At 48.4% G+C, this 16,499-nt stretch overlaps 1 protein-coding gene across 3 annotated transcripts in view; it reads right to left on the reverse strand.

Moving 5' to 3' along the window:
- Positions 1–16,499, reverse strand: part of LOC121554269 (actin filament-associated protein 1) — a 142,876-nt gene that overhangs the window by 16,401 nt on the left and 109,976 nt on the right. For all 3 annotated transcript variants that reach the window (XM_041867739.2, XM_041867741.2, XM_041867740.2), the window contains exons 4-6: positions 7,512–7,620; positions 7,126–7,343; positions 6,745–6,924 (exon numbers count right to left, since the gene is read on the reverse strand). In XM_041867739.2, the coding sequence (XP_041723673.2) occupies positions 6,745–6,924; positions 7,126–7,343; positions 7,512–7,620 (507 nt within the window). The remainder of the gene's footprint in view (positions 1–6,744; positions 6,925–7,125; positions 7,344–7,511; positions 7,621–16,499) is intronic.

A 16,499-nucleotide genomic window follows, 5' to 3' on the forward strand; every position in this document is an offset into this window, starting at 1 on the left:
GTTTTCAGACACCTGACCAAATATGCATCAATGTCCTGTCTCGAGCGATAATTATGGGTGTTGTGGTTCGGTTTGTATATTTGCACAGTCCAGTGCGGCTGCTCACAGGTACCTTGGCGCTACCCGAGTGTGTTGCTTCGCTGCAGCGAATCAATAAACAACTGTCACGGTTTCGGCCGAGGCGGCCCCTTCTCCTTGTTCGGGCAGACTTCGGCGGTCGTCGTCTCCGGAGTACTAGCTGCCACCGTTCAATGTTTCTTGTTTGATTGGTTTTGTCTGTTTGTCACACCTGGTTATTGTTTAGTGTTCATTAGGCACCCTATTTAGTTCCCTTGTGTTAGGTCTGGTGTTGTGTGTAATTGTTCTGCTGTCGTGTGGTTGTTTGTTCTGTATTTTGTTCTCTCTCTCATTTTTCGGATTGTATTTAGAGAGACCTGCACTTTGTGCATACTGACTTTGTCGTTCTAGTGTGCGTTTGTTTTTCGCCTGTGACCTGTTGCCGGTTTTGGCGTACACTAGGACTTCACTAAAGTGCTTTGGATTTATTCTCTGTGTCCTGCGTGTGATTCCACATCCCACTACACTCCACTCGTGACAGAATTACACACCATCTGATGGAATCAGCAGGAGCACCCGCACCTACCGAGATCATGGAGGAGCGTCTTCGTGGTCAAGATGATCGGATCAACCAAATCGGGCACGCCCTGGACCGCGTCATGAACACCCTCCATCGATGGGAGACCAGCGGGGTACCCACACCCCCACCTACCGCACCATCACCATCGGTCAGCCCGCCCGTCCAACTACCGGAACCCAGTGGGATTCGGCTCTCGCTCCCGAGGGCGTACGACGGCACCGCTGCCGGGTGTCAGGGGTTCCTATTACAAGTGGAGCTCTACCTTGCCACCGTACACCCGGCGCCCTCGGGACACGAGAGAGTTTCCGCCCTCATCTCCTGTCTCACCGGCAAGGCGTTGGAGTGGGCCAACGCCGAATGGAGGAGAATAGACGCCGCCACTATCACCTATGCGGAGTTCTCCCGCCGGGGGAGCGTCTATTCTACCTCCGGCAGGGGATGAGGAGCGCTCAAGAGTTTGCGCTGGAGTTCCGGACTCTAGCGGCAGATGCAGGGTGGAATGAGCGAGCCCTCATAGACCATTTTCGTTGCAGCCTCAGGGAGGACGTCCGCAGAGAGTTGGCGTGCAGGAATACTACACTCTCCTTTGACCAGTTGGTGGACATGGCCATTCGGCTGGACACCCTGCTCGCTAACCGCGGACGTCCCAGGTGGGGGTCGCCCATTCCACCCTCCAGCGCCTCCGAGCCGAGCCCGATGGAGCTCGGAGGTGCTGGCGCTAGAGGAGGGAGAAGGAGGAGCCCGAGGGGGGCCGTCCCCTGCACCAACTGTGGCCGTGGAGGGCACACCGCGGCTAGGTGCTGGGGAGGGTCCCCTGGTGGAGGAGACGGCAGACCACACATTGGGGAGTCCTCCCAGGTGAGTAGGCGCCCTACTTACCCAGAGCTTTCTGTCGTACACATAACCATACCTGTTTGTTTCCCACAGGTTGCACCTCGTTCCCAGCATAAGGCGCTAGTAGATTCAGGCGCAGCTGGGAATTTTGTAGATCGTAAATTCTGTGTTGAGTTAGGGATTCCCCTCCTTCCGGTTGATCATCCTTTCCCTGTACATGCCCTAGATAGTCGTCCGTTAGGATCTGGGTTGATTAGGGAGGTCACAGCGCCACTTAGGATGAAGACGCAGGGGGGTCATGAGGAGACGATTCAACTCTATCTGATCGACTCTCCTGCGTATCCGGTGGTACTGGGGCTTCCCTGGTTGATTACCCATGATCCTACGATTTCGTGGCGAGAGAAGGCTCTTAAAGGGTGGTCTGCTCAGTGTGAGGGGTTATGTCTGGGTGTTTCCGTAGGGGCGACCTCGGTGGAGAGTCCGAACCAGATGCCCGCATTGCACATTCCACCTGAGTATGAGGATTTGGCACTCGTGTTTAGCAAGACAAGGGCGGCTAGGTTGCCGCCTCATAGACAGGGGGATTGTGCGATAGACCTCCAGGCAGGAGCTGCGCTCCCGCGGAGCCATGTGTATCCTTTGTCACAAGAGGAGAAGAGGGCAATGGAGACATACATTGCCGAGTCTCTGAGACAGGGATACATACGGCCCTCCACTTCTCCCGCGTCCTCGAGCTTCTTTTTTGTGAAGAAAAAGGATGGAGGTTTGCGTCCGTGTATTGACTACCGCGGTCTCAATCAGGTGACTGTGAAATATAGTTATCCACTCCCGCTGATTGCGACTATGACGGAGTCATTACACGGGGCACGGTTCTTCACAAAATTGGACCTCAGGAGCGCATATAACTTGGTGCGCATTAGAGAGGGCGATGAGTGGAAGACAGCATTTAGTACTACCTCCGGTCATTACGAGTATCTCGTCATGCCATACGGGTTAATGAATGCTCCATCAGTCTTCCAATCTTTTGTAGATGAGATTTTCCGGGACATGCAGGCGCAGGGAGTAGTGGTGTACATAGACGATATTCTGGTGTACAGTTCTACTCGGGCCGAGCATGTAGCCCTGGTGCGCAGGGTATTGAGGAGATTGTTGGAGCATGACCTGTATGTCAAAGCCGAGAAATGTTTGTTCTTCCAGGAGTCAGTCTCCTTTTTGGGCTATCAGTTGTCTGCGTCAGGGGTGAGGATGGAGGTTGACCGTGTGTCAGCCGTGCGTAATTGGCAAACCCCAACCACGGTTAAAGAGGTGCAGCAGTTCTTGGGTTTTGCGAATTACTACCGGAGGTTTATCCGGGGTTTTGGACAGGTGGCAGCTCCCATAACGTCCCTTCTGAAGGGGGGTCCAGTGCGCTATGGTGGTCAGCTGAGGCGGATAGGGCTTTTGGGAGACTGAAGGACCTGTTTACCTCGGCTCAGTGCTGGCGCACCCGGATCCCACTTTACCATTCCAAGTGGAGGTGGATGCGTCTGAAGCCGGTATCGGGGCTGTTCTTTCGCAACGGTCCGGCACACCACCTAAACTCCGCCCCTGTGCTTTTTATTCTAAGAAGCTCAGTCCGGCGGAGAGGAATTATGACGTAGGAGACAGGGAGCTGTTAGCCGTGGTACAGGCCCTAAAGGTGTGGAGGCATTGGCTTGAGGGGCTCAACACCCTTTTCTCATTCTGACTGACCACCGTAACCTGGAATACATTCGGGCAGCTAGGAGACTGAATCCTCGCCAGGCTCGATGGACTATGTTTCTCGCCCGGTTTGTGTTTAAGATCACTTACATCCCTGGGTCCCAGAACGGGAAGGCAGATGCCCTGTCGCGGCGGTATGACACAGAGGAGAGGTGCGTGGAGCCCATTCCCATACTACCTGAGTCTTGTCTGGTTGCACCGGTGGTATGGGAGGTCGATGCGGAGATCGAGCGGGCATTACGCACCGACCCTAGCCCTCCACAGTGTCCGGTGGGTCGGACGTACGTCCCGCTCGAGGTCCGGGGATCGGCTTATTTATTGGGCTCACACGTCACCCTCCTCTGGACATCCAGGTATTGGCCGGACAGTGCACTGCCTTTGCACAAAGTACTGGTGGCCAACGTTAGCCAGGGATGTGAGGATTTATGTCTCCTCCTGCTCAGTGTGTGCCCAGTGTAAGGCGCCCAGACACTTGCCCAGGGGTAAATTACAACCCCTGCCCGTTCCACAACGACCCTGGTCTCACCTTTCGGTGGATTTTGTTACCGACCTTCCCTCCTCACAGGGGAATACCACCATCCTGGTCGTTGTGGATCGGTTCTCGAAGGCCTGTCGTCTCCTTCCCATGCCGGGTCTTCCTACTGCCCTACAGACCGCTGAGGCTCTATTTACTCACGTCTTCCGGCATTACGGGGTACCCGAGGATATAGTGTCTGATCGAGGCCCCCAGTTTACCTCCAGAGTCTGGAGAGCGTTTATGGAACGGTTGGGGGTTTCGGTGAGCCTTACCTCGGGTTACCACCCGGAGAGTAATGGGCAGGTCGAACGTGTCAACCAGGATGTGGGTAGGTTTCTGAGGTCATATTGTCAGGGCCGGCCGGAGGAGTGGGCGAGATATGTGCCCTGGGCTGAGATGGCACAGAACTCTCTCCGCCACTCCTCCACAAAACTAACCCCTTTCCAGTGTGTGTTAGGGTACCAGCCGGTTCTGGCACCGTGGCATGAGAGCCAGATCGAGGCCCCTGCTGTGGATGAGTGGGTACGGCGCTCGGAGGAGACGTGGAACGCTGCACACGTCCATCTGCAGCGAGCCATCCGTCGACAGAAGACGAGCGCCGACCTCCACCGCAGTGAGGGGCCAGTGTACGCACCTGGAGATCGTGTCTGGCTCTCAACCAGAAACCTGCCCCTCCGCCTGCCCTGCCGGAAGCTGGGTCGGCGGTTTGTGGGGCCTTTTAAAGTCCTGAGGAGATTGAACGAGGTGTGTTACAGATTACAACTGCCCATTGATTACAAAAATGTTAACCCCTCGTTCCATGTGTCTCTCCTCAGGCCGGTGGTAGCTGGTCCACTCCAGGACTTTGAGATAGAGGAGACTACCCCGCCCCCGTTGGACATCGAGGGGGCTCCGGCGTACACTGTTCGGGCCATCCTCGATTCGAGACGCCGGATGGGGGGTCTCCAATATCTCGTGGAGTGGGAGGGGTACGGCCCGGAGGAGCGGTGCTGGGTGCCGAGGAGGGACATCCTGGACCCGTCTCTTCTGACCGAATTCCATCGTGGTCATCCCACGCGCCCTGCTCCGCGCCCTCCTGGTCGTCCCCGAGGCCGGGGGCGGCGCACGGCTGGAGCCGCGCGTCAAGGGGGGGGTACTGTCACGGTTTCGGCCGAGGCGGCCCCTTCTCCTTGTTCGGGCAGACTTCGGCGGTCGTCGTCTCCGGAGTACTAGCTGCCACCGTTCAATGTTTCTTGTTTGATTGGTTTTGTCTGTTTGTCACACCTGGTTATTGTTTAGTGTTCATTAGGCACCCTATTTAGTTCCCTTGTGTTAGGTCTGGTGTTGTGTGTAATTGTTCTGCTGTCGTGTGGTTGTTTGTTCTGTATTTTGTTCTCTCTCTCATTTTTCGGATTGTATTTAGAGAGACCTGCACTTTGTGCATACTGACTTTGTCGTTCTAGTGTGCGTTTGTTTTTCGCCTGTGACCTGTTGCCGGTTTTGGCGTACACTAGGACTTCACTAAAGTGCTTTGGATTTATTCTCTGTGTCCTGCGTGTGATTCCACATCCCACTACACTCCACTCGTGACAACAACCATAATTACCATATATAATATATAATAGAAGGAGTAATCGAATCAGAACAAAAATATCAGACTTTTTCCTTTATATTCCCTTTTTCACTGCTGGCATTAAGCTCTATAGTGGCCCACCATAGATGCAGGTTGACTTTTATTTATGAACTGAGCGATATCCGGTAGATGGACCAGCTGCAAAGTCAAAATTGGCTATATTGAAAAAATCCATGAAAACTAAAATGAGGGTTAGCAGTTGGGTTCAAATCAAATCACACTTTAATTCGTCACATGCTTCGTAAACAAGAAATACATTGATTGAGGTTAAGGTTATAGGTTAGGGTGAGGTTTAAAATCAGATTTTATGACTTTGTGGCTGTGCCAGCAAGGGACCTCTGCAGAACTGCCTCCAGAACAAGATTCCTGCCGAAAAAAGCTAACCTGCGAAATGTCAGGCCTCTCGGTTTTTAACGTGGCCCTTTCCGACCAGGTTTTTCACAGACTGGGGTGCTGTATGAAAAGGTTTCAAAGGGCCCTGTCGGTAAACTAGAGCGCAGGAAATGTAATTGGCAGGAGCAGAATTCAGCAACTAGAGCAATAAAAAGACAAATGGAGGAGAAGAGGTCTTAAAATAGCTGCACAATGGGTTTTCAACGATAAACAACAGTTTTCCAAGGGGAATCTCAGGAAAGCTAGAGGTGAGGAGGGTTGTAGTGTGTGTGTGTGCATGCATGTGTGTGTTTCTTTGAATTGGAACCCCCATGGCCTCTTTCATACTGCGATTGAAATGGAATAGCTCAAAGGCTTTGGAATAACAAATGGGGCAGAGGGGAAACTAAAAAGAACAGGTCTTTATTTGATGCCAGCAGGATAGTTTGCTTTGCGGGCTTGTCGGAGTCCCTGGGAGAAACAGAGCTGAAAGGGAGATCTGAGAGAGACGGCTCTACAGATATTAACCAAACATCCTGACATTAGAGTCCAGACACCAGAAACACCTGTTCAAAATAACCATCTAGGCCCTAACACAATATCAGAAAGAAGACTCCATCCGCAAAAATAGGGACGTTATTCTCATAATATGATTATATTATAAGTAGTCTCTCCCCTTAATAAACAACCAGTGGCCTACTGTACCTCTGGACAGACATTCCACAAAAATCTTGCTTCAGGATTGATAGGAAATATACTCTATCCTGTTCTCACTCCCAAAGAGTACACTGGACAGGGTGACCCCTCTCCATATTACCAGTCTGTTTCTGATTTACCCAACTTGTCATTGTCATTGTATCCAATGCACACTTTAGTCTGGCACTGGGTCTACAATAGTGTTGTGGTAACTTGGGATCATTGTCTGGTAGCAAACCTCTGTAACATCCTAATTGGTGTCTCGGGTCATTCTGTTACCCTGAACCACTCGGTCCGCTTTAATGTTATAATCTGTGTCTCGGGTTATTGTGTTACCTTGAGCCACTCCTCAGCCTGCTCTTTGCTCTGCACGGCCAGAACCAGGGCATCTGCCCCCTGGTGGACTATCTTCAGCTCGTGTTTCTTCTTCTTGCCGTCCTTGGGGACATGTGTGATGCTGCAGCCTGATAACACTAGCTCCATCTGGGGCGTCTGATCTTTTGATGACTTGTAGCACTGGAGGAGAGAAGAGAGAGGGAGGAGAGAGAGAGGTCAATGAACCAGTGGATAACGTTTTTCAAATACACATGGCTATGTGTGTCTCCAGGTACATGTGGTTATTAATGTGTGTGTGTGTGTGTGTGTGTGTGTGTGTGTGTGTGTGGTTGTATGTGAGGGTGACAGTGTGTCTCTCTGTATCTGTGCATGTGTCCGTACCAGCAGCTTGTTGTCCTTGATGACACAGAGCAGCTTGGTCCACTGTCCGAAGCGTTTCTTGCGCAGCAGGAAGGCACAGATGCGTGCGTCCTTGACCAGGTCCATAGAGGCCTCCTCGCTAGGCCACTGGTGTCGCATCTTCTTCCCTCTACCCTTCCCATCCTCCTCCTCCTCGTCATACGACTCATACGAACTGCTCATCTGGTCTGAATCGTAGTCTGAGAGATAGTTGAGGGATAATATGTTACATATTTACTGCAGGGGCGGGTGTATGTGCATTGTGAGTGAATGTGTGTTCAGTCCTCACTTTAGCTTTTCAAGTGTGTTTTCGTTGTGTGTGTTTGTGTGTATTCACATGGATGTGCGTTTGTGTTTTGTACACTTACTGGAGGTGATGTATTCTGGGGCTTTTCCAGGACTGAGGGGGACGGCCTCTTCATAGTAGCCCTCTGGGAGAGAGGAGCTGGGGAGAGGAGGAGGCCCGTTGTCTGGAGGCTGGAGGAAACACATGGAGAGAGAGGGATTGGTTAGAGAGGTATCGGTTACGTTGCACTGTAGTCTATGGGAAAGCGCCACAGCAAGGGCAAGACGTGTGTTAGAGCGTGAAAGGGCAGGGTGCAAACACAGGAAGTAGCTACTTCGGATGTGAGGTCCCTATAGTGGAACTTCAAAGACTAAGTGTGACCCCCGTCTATATGGCGGCCATCTCTAGGTTATCAATGAGACCATGGGAGGAAGTGATTAATTTAGTAATCAGCTGAGTTGACTCATGATTGGCTTTGAAGTGTTACAGCACCATGGAGACAATCAACATGTAAATTATTTTCACTAAGATGTGATGCATTTCCACTTAGGAGATAAATAGAGAAGGAGCTCAAGAGAGTGACAGAGTGACAGAGAGAGAGACAGAGAGAGAGACAGAGAGAGAGAGAGAGAGAGAGAGAGAGAGAGAGAGAGAGAGAGAGATAGAGAGAGAGAGCGAGAGAGAGAGAGAGAGAGAGAGAGATAGATAGATAGGGAGAGAGAGAAAAAAAAGAGGGGATTGAGATGGAAAATAACACTTCTTTGTCGTCTTCCCAACTTAGCTAGCTAGGGCGCGAGGATAAACTAACTCACACACTGGGGTCTTTGCCTTCGGCTCTTAAAATAACATAATTGCGGCAATAAAAATCTAATCTCTCCAAGCGCATTCCCAGAGTTGGCCTTCACCCAGAGTGAGAGAGAGAGTACAGAGAGAGCTTCGCTGCTGGAGAGTGATACCTTGGGTTGATAATGTCTTCTTTACTGGTGTTGTAAACACTCGCTGAGGTTCTCTTTCTTTCTCTTCTAACATTCATTATCTGTACTCCTGCTTGACTCCATTCCCAACTGCTCTTCACTAGGCTCTATATCTTGGCCATGAGTTTTACCTGAAAAACTCAGGGCCCATGATCGTTTCCCACGGGGGGCCAGTATGAAAAAGTATGAAAATGTATGCACTCACTAACAGTAAGTCGCTCTGGATAAGAGCGTCTGCTAAATGTAAAATGTGCATCAATGTCGCCTGGAAGACCGTTCTATAAAAGGTCTACATAACAACCTACTGTAACCATGACAATGACCTCTTGCTCCACCTAATGTCGCCACAAACTGTCATGAATAAGCAATTACGGCTGGTGACTCCAATAAACTCCAAGCAACCTTTTTCTCATGGAAAGGTCCGCTCTAATTTCATTTAGTTGGTGGCAGCTGCCGTATTTTCCACTGGTGGAGGGTTTTAAGGGGGAAAATCCACCACGGTTGTGAAACGCTAGCGTTATGGGAAGTTGATCGCGGCCATCCCAGAAAGCCGCCAACCGGCGGCATCGCCACATCGATGTCGCCATTGCCATGACAACATGGATATATGTGGCTATTCATAAGCCATTTTTGTGTTGTTGTTTTTTACAGTGCAGAGCTATGTCAAAACGTATGTGTTACTGTGTCATGAGCAAAGCATTTATACTGGACACTTGAGTTAGTCCAGAGAGAGAGATGAAAATCATATGATACTTAGTAGTTTTGGGATGTGGGGCAATCATTCCAACAGGTCTAAGTTGACTTTATTCATACATATAGATAGGGGAATCTCAATGCAAAGTCAATACGATGACTCTACACTACACTCATTACCCCAAAGGGAAATCGTAGCAGTGTTCTGACATGCACACTGGCATACTAAGTGGCATGCTAGTTGCCACTTTAGCTAGAAAATAGGGTAAAAGGGTAAAATAGGACTATTACCAATCTGCAGCCTGTCCCTAATAACACTCAGCCACTCTGTCTAGGCCCAGCCAAACCACAGAGATGATAAACTAACCATTAATGATAAACACAGATTAATCACAGTGTGCGTTTCAGCACCAAAATGCTTCCTCAGTCTTTCTGCCTATGTCTTTAAACCCTCGCCTCTTTCTTGTACAGTATGTACTCCCTTTCTCTATCCATCTACACTCCCTTTCTCTCTCTCTCCATTTATATACTCCCTCTCTCTTATCTACCCTCCCTCTCTCTGTCATCTACCCTCCCTTTCTCCATCTACCCTTTCTCTCTCTCCATCTACCCTCTCTCGCTCTCTCCATCTACTCTCTCTCCATCTACCCTCTCTCTCTCTCCATCTACCATCTCTCTCCATCTACCCTCTCCCTCTCTCCCTCGACCCTCTCATCTACCCTCTCTCTCTCTCTCTCTCCATCTACCATCTCTCTCTATCTATATACTCCCCCCTCCATCTACGTATACTCCCTCTCTCTCTCTCCATCCATCCTCCCCTTTTCACTACATCTACCCTCCCTATCTCCCCTCTCTCTGTCCATCTACCCTTCCTCTCTCCCTGCGTCTATATATCCCTTTCTCTCTCCATCTAGAACTTTAACTCCAAGATGTGGCTCGACCCCAGAACCTTATCACATTTCCACTGGGAAACAGTGCTTTGTGGTGAACTCATTTTCTGGCAAGGTCACTGGCCCACTAAACTCCACAGACCCTCCCCCACCCGTTCTGACCCTCCCAAAACATCCCCACTGCACCAAGGGAGGAAGAGAGAAAGAAAGAAAGTTGAGTGAGTGGAAGACTTCAAGACTGTAAAAAGCGTAAAGGGCAGGGAAAGGAAGAAAGCGAGAAAGAAAAAGTGTTCGGCCTTGACATTTGAACAATAAGCTCTGGTAAAATACATCCACTTGGCATTTTGCCTTGAAATACCAAAGCTGGAGGTTGTGTTTGTGTTCGTGTGGTGGACTGTTTGGACTGCTGATTTTGGAAGGCAGAAACCTTTCAGCAGTATCAGAATGTGCTTATTTCCTTCTTAGATCATGTTAGCAACAATAGCAGCATTAATAACTCTCGAGACTTGATTGTTTTAGATATGCGTTTTGAAATGCAATTGAAGTTACTTGAGATGGAGATTGGAGTTGTGACCACATCACTCTACTATGAGAGGTATTCAGGGTCCGGTCAAGTGCATTGGACACACACACACACGCACACACAAGCATCCACACACGCACACACGCAATCATGCACACACACACACACACACACACACACACACCTACCTTTCAATTGCTTTCACTACCTCAACAAACAACAGCCTGTTCGTATCACAGAAATAATCTGGCTTGACGAATCACACAATCTGACTAACAAAGTGCATTCCAGCCTCTGATTGACCGTAAACAAACACCACCCGTAAACCCCAAAGAGGTGTCGGATCCAGACGGATGTCTACACGCTAAGTAGCCCTAATCATTAGCATCTTTTTCAGCTGATCCTTACGCTACACGCATGCAACACTCCTATTGTTGTCTCCCATCCATGTACTGCTTAGATGTATAGAAATCTTTCAAAAACCTTAGCTGTGCTTGATTGACCTTGCCTGGAGCAACGGAACCAAAGGGATAGTCCCAAAAGTGGAAACCTGACCCATCTGACACTCCAGTCAGGCTCAAGCAAACCCTCAAAGTATTTGAAAGTTTTGAAATACTATTGAACCAAGGTCTGCTATAGATGCATATGGCCTTGAACCCAACAATTCTGTTCCACATCCCAACGCTATCCGCATAATACCCTCCTATTGTGAATTCCCACCCATGTATCTTTTAGATGAACAGATCTGTGCATTTGATGCCCTTAAACCCAGCAATTTCCCCAATTCCAGGGAGCAGCCCATGTGTAATTAGGGAGTAGCAGTGAGGGAGGCCTGACTCTGTCCTTGGTTTGGAGACACTGTGGGGGAGATTTTTGTCTCTCTAGCCTGGGCTGAGCTCTGCATACCAGCGTCCAGTCAGTCGTCCAGTCTCTGACTGTCTGCGTAGGAGGGGTAGTCAGTGTTGTGTCAATGTTTTTGCTGTCGTGGGAGTTGTGGGAGCACAGAGGGGACAGAAGCAGGCTGTCTCGCAGTTCGTCTAAGAGAGAAAGACTACATTTTCCAAGATGCTTTGGGTTTTCTATCCATTTAGGTTGAGGGACTATAGGTGTTGCTTCTACATACCACATACACTATATCTACAAAAGTACGTAGACACCCCTTCAAATGAGTGGATTCGGCTATTTCAGCCACACCTGTTGCTGACAGGTGTATAAAATCGTGCACACAGCCATGCAATCTCCATAGAAAACATTGACAGTAGAATGGCCTTACTGAAGAGCTGTGACTATCAAAGTGGTACTGTCATAGGATGCCACCTTTCCAACAAGTAAGTTTGTCATATTTCTGCCCTGCTAGAGCTGCCCCGGTCAACTGTAAGTGCTGTTATTGTGAAGTGAAATGTCTAGGCGCAACAATGGCTTAGCCGCAAAGTGGAAGGTCACACAAGCTCGGTTGCAACACTCACTACCAAGTTCCAAACTGCCTCTGGAAGCTGACGTGTTCATCGGGAGCTTCATGAAATGGGTTTCCATGGCCGAGCAGCCGCACACAAGCCTAAGATCACCATGCGCAATGCCAAGTGTCTCGCCGCCATTGGACTCTGGAGCAGTGGAAACGTGTTCTCTGGAGTGATGAATCACGCATCACCATCTGGCAGTCCGACGGACAAATCTGGGTTTGGCAGATGCCAGAACAGTACCTGCCAGAATGCATAGTGCCAACTGTAAAGTTTGGTGGAGGAGGAATAATGGTTCGGACTAGGCCATTTAGTTCCGGTGAAGGGAAATCTTAACACTACAACATACAATGACATTCTAGATGATTCTGTGCTTCCAACTTTGTGGCAACAGTTTGGGGAAGGGCCTTTCCTGTTTCAGCATGACAATGCCCCGTGCACAAAGTGAGGTCCATACAGAAGGTTAATCGAGATCGGTGTGGAAGAACTTGACTGGCCTGCACAGAGCCCTGACCTCAACCCCATCGAACACCTTTGGGATGAATTGGAACACAGACTGCGAGCCAGGCCTAATCGCCCAACATCAGTGCCCGACCTCAATAATGCTCTTGTGGCTGAATGGAAGCAAGTCCCCGCAGCAATGTTCCAACATCTAGTGGAAAGCCTTCCCAGAAGAGTGGAGGCTGTTATAGCAGCAAAGGGGGAACCAACTCCATATTAATGCCCATGATTTTGGAATGAGATGTTCGACGAGCAGGTGTCCACATACTTTTGGTCATGAAGTGAACATTACAAAGGGGCAAATTTCAGTTGCTACATTCATTTCTGGAGTTAGAAATGATATATACCCATTGATTCTTGAAGAATATAACTTATACATTTTAAAGAGACACGTGTCTATAATTCTCTTTTTTCTTTGTTTTAATTTCGTTATAGTGTTGTCAAAGCTGGCCAACATACTTTGTATTGTTCATGGTGAACAACAACACAACTCTTCATCTCTTTCTCCATGGCCATTCCTGTTCTTATATGGGTCCAGTCAAGTGCAGCCAACTTTAATCTAAATATGGAGGCCATATCTCTGGCAGCCCCTGCAGCAGTTGGGTTCATCAGTGCATCTAAACCTTACAAGAGGGGGGAGAATTCCTGATACGCATGCTCGTGCAGACACGGACCATGGAGTAGTGCTAAGGCAGCACTTCACGGAGTATCACACCGTCTGACTTCTGGGCCTCTGAGCCTTTTGCCTGGCTTTAGCTAACTCGCGTGCACTGTAGGAACAAAAACAGTCTCTAGCACACCTACCCGCTCTCCATATGAAACTGCCCCTGGCTGTTGAAGGATGGTGAATAGTCCATTGTATCTGAGAGAAACTCAAACCGGACTTTTACAGATTAGTCACTAGCACACTCATACCAGTCCAAAGGCTTCTTGAACAAGCACACTCACGCACACACACCATACCAGTGGCTAGTGTGAAAAAAGCCCTCTTTGCTGGATCCTAAAACCCAGCACTCTCCCCTTTCAGAACAAGCATCGCCACTGAGCCATGTTCACTGATACTAATCTAAGTGTTACACCAAACTGTTTTTACACGACCTGCCCATGTTAGTGGAACCTCAGCAAACCCTTGTACCAGTTCCCATTCTGAATTCTATTCTCTCCCTCCTTCCCTCTTTTCCTGGGAATGGGAGTGGGGGATAAGTCTGTGTTTTTAGGCAGGTGTGCTCTTGCAGGCAGCCGGAGCGGATGTGCCAGTCTGAATGCTGAGTGGGGGAAAACCAACACGAGAGAAACAAGCATTGAGGGAGCGATAGGAAGCTTCCAGACTTCCACACCTCTTCCCCTCTTTCTCCCACCTCACAATGAGGTGTCAATGTGGGCCAGAGGGAGGGGAGGGGTGCAAACTCAAATGTTGTGAACATTCTGTGTAACTTCCAGCACACGTTTACTGTAAACTCTGAGGCTGTACCCGCTTTAACTTACATTTTTAACAGTGGCCAAGTATGCTTCTGTGGCTTTTTGATCATAATGTGAGCCTACCAGAGTGGCCTACCATCAAAAACAATGGAGAAAATGCATCCCATAACATTTTAACATGGAAATAGCTGTTCTATCATTCAGCCTACAGTAGCAGCCAATGTGTGGTGTTCAATGTAGGCCTACATTCCATGAGACTTTTGAAAAAAAACATGCAGGGCTTGACATTAACCTGTTTATCCACTGACTGAAAATGTTGTTCTGTTGTTTGACGCAAGAAACCACTTTACAAAATAAAATGCATTATTATTCCCATACCATTATTACAGAGAATCAGACAAATTATGCTACCCTCTGCCTATTGGCTACTTAGCTTATTCAAGCCTGTCTCAAAATACAACACTGCCCCTTTAAGACAAAAAAAAGCTCTTTACCTGACTCGCTTTTCAAAGATGTCTAGAAATGTACATGTTTTGTGCTCTTGTAGGAAGCAATCACTCCCCTATTGCTGACTACAAATGATCTATAACTGGGCTAATAACTCACTAACTAGCAAAGGATATGAACAAAATGTGCACACGTGGCTACATGCAGCTCTTGCTTTGAACTCAAATCAATCTCATCTTCTCACGACCGCTCATGCTGTAAACACAGTCCAGTTCAAAGTAAATGGCAAGGATCCATATATGGCAATAGTCTATTTGCATATAGGCCTTCTGCAGCACTGATTGGTTATGTCGCACCGGTTTGTGTAGAGTACGGGCTGAGTCATGCGTGTCAATGGAATAGAATCCTACTTCGTTGCAACAAAATAATCTTGTATAGTCCATTTTGTTTCGGTATGTTGCATTGAAAGTGGCTAATATTGCGTTGATTTGATCACAATTGCCACAGTAAAGGGAATTGTTGATAATGTTAACAAGGAAAACTCTAGAACAGTGGTCACCAACCTTTTCTGAGTCAAGATCACTCTCTGAGTCAAAATGCAAGCCGAGATCTACCGCTCAGATTATCTATTTACATGACTTAAAAAACTTAAGCCTATGCAACATTAACCAATTAAAAACAGTACTGTAGCAATGAGATTTGTGCAGTAAGCTATAGGCCCAATACATTATCACCGCATATTGGCTTTGCTTGAATTGCCCTGCCAATCATTGTTGTTCGGGGCATTTCTTTAAATTATATTTCAGAATTTGAGGTAGGCTATATGATCACACCGGTAATAGATCCGTTGTTGATTTACTTGTGAGGCACAGCTAAGTGAGCATACACTTCACAGGAGGTTGGTGCCACCTTAATTGGGGAGAACGGACTCGTGGTAATGGCTGGGGCGGAATAGGTGGAATGGTATCAAATACATCAAACACATGGTTTCCATTTCATTTGCTCTGTTCTGGCCATTATTATGAGCTGTTCTCCCCTCCGCAGCCTCCTGTGATACATTTAAATAATGTACTTTTTATTTTTATTTTACTGGGCGCCTGCATCTTATGGTCAATCTCAGTGGAGGGAGAGAGCAGCAGACTGAGGGTCCGCCTCTCGACATCCCTCCGCTCTCCCTTTCCTCCACTGATACTGACCAAAAAGGGACACTGTCTTCCAGCTGATGGCGAAACTCGAGTCGCACCGCATTAATTCTGCCTCATGCACAAATTCATGTTGTTACTCCTATGAACAGAGAAAGTGAAATATTCCTCGAAATTGAAAAAGAACCAAGCCGCTAATAATAACAACAATGCAAGCCTATCAATACACTTTCCTACTCATTCATTGCTGCTGCAGTGCTTGTTGTAGCGCTGAGTGGAAATAGGAAGAATGTGCATTTTATGGCTTATAAAAGTGTTGAATACAAAGTGTTGACAGTGCTGTATAAGAACTTCAACATGAACTCACTCATAAAAACAGCATCTCTTTGCTTTGCTTTGCTTATTCATTGACAGTCTCTCTCTAGTCATGGTTTTAAATGTTTTAAAATCTCACAGTATTAACTTTGATGTAGCCTTCTGTTATGCCTGCTACTGTACGTTACTGCAGACACGGTAATCAGAGCCTCCGATTGGCCAACGGTAGACCTATAGTGCACTTGATTTGCTCTCCGGGCTCGCCAGGAAGGCAGTGTTTGTTCCTTCAGACACATGAAATGGTTCAAAATGGCAACAGTTCGCCTACCAGCCGCGCAGGGCAGCTGAATCGGGTGCACCTACCGCTAACAGCCCGAGACAAATACAAATAAATAAGAACACAAGGCTTTATCGTTGGGTGATTTACAGAAATATTTGCCGATTGACTAGGAATGCCTTGGTGATCGATCTGTTGGTGGCCACTGCTCTAGAAAGTTGAAGTTCAATCTCGTGCTTTTCTCCGTGGGCTGATATTTCTTCTGTGCGGCAGTCCCGGGGAGCTGCATGGCAGTCTCGGGGCTACTGCGCACCCGTGCACGCGGACAGCTTACAGGGAACATTGGTCGGGGGTAGAGCCTGGGATAGAGGGGGCCGAGAAGGCTCCTGCTTTTGTTGGACAGCCCCCTGAGTGTCTATTTGGGCTGGAATG

This window comes from Coregonus clupeaformis, chromosome 19 (genome assembly GCF_020615455.1).
Source record: "Coregonus clupeaformis isolate EN_2021a chromosome 19, ASM2061545v1, whole genome shotgun sequence".
Taxonomy (NCBI): domain Eukaryota; kingdom Metazoa; phylum Chordata; class Actinopteri; order Salmoniformes; family Salmonidae; genus Coregonus; species Coregonus clupeaformis.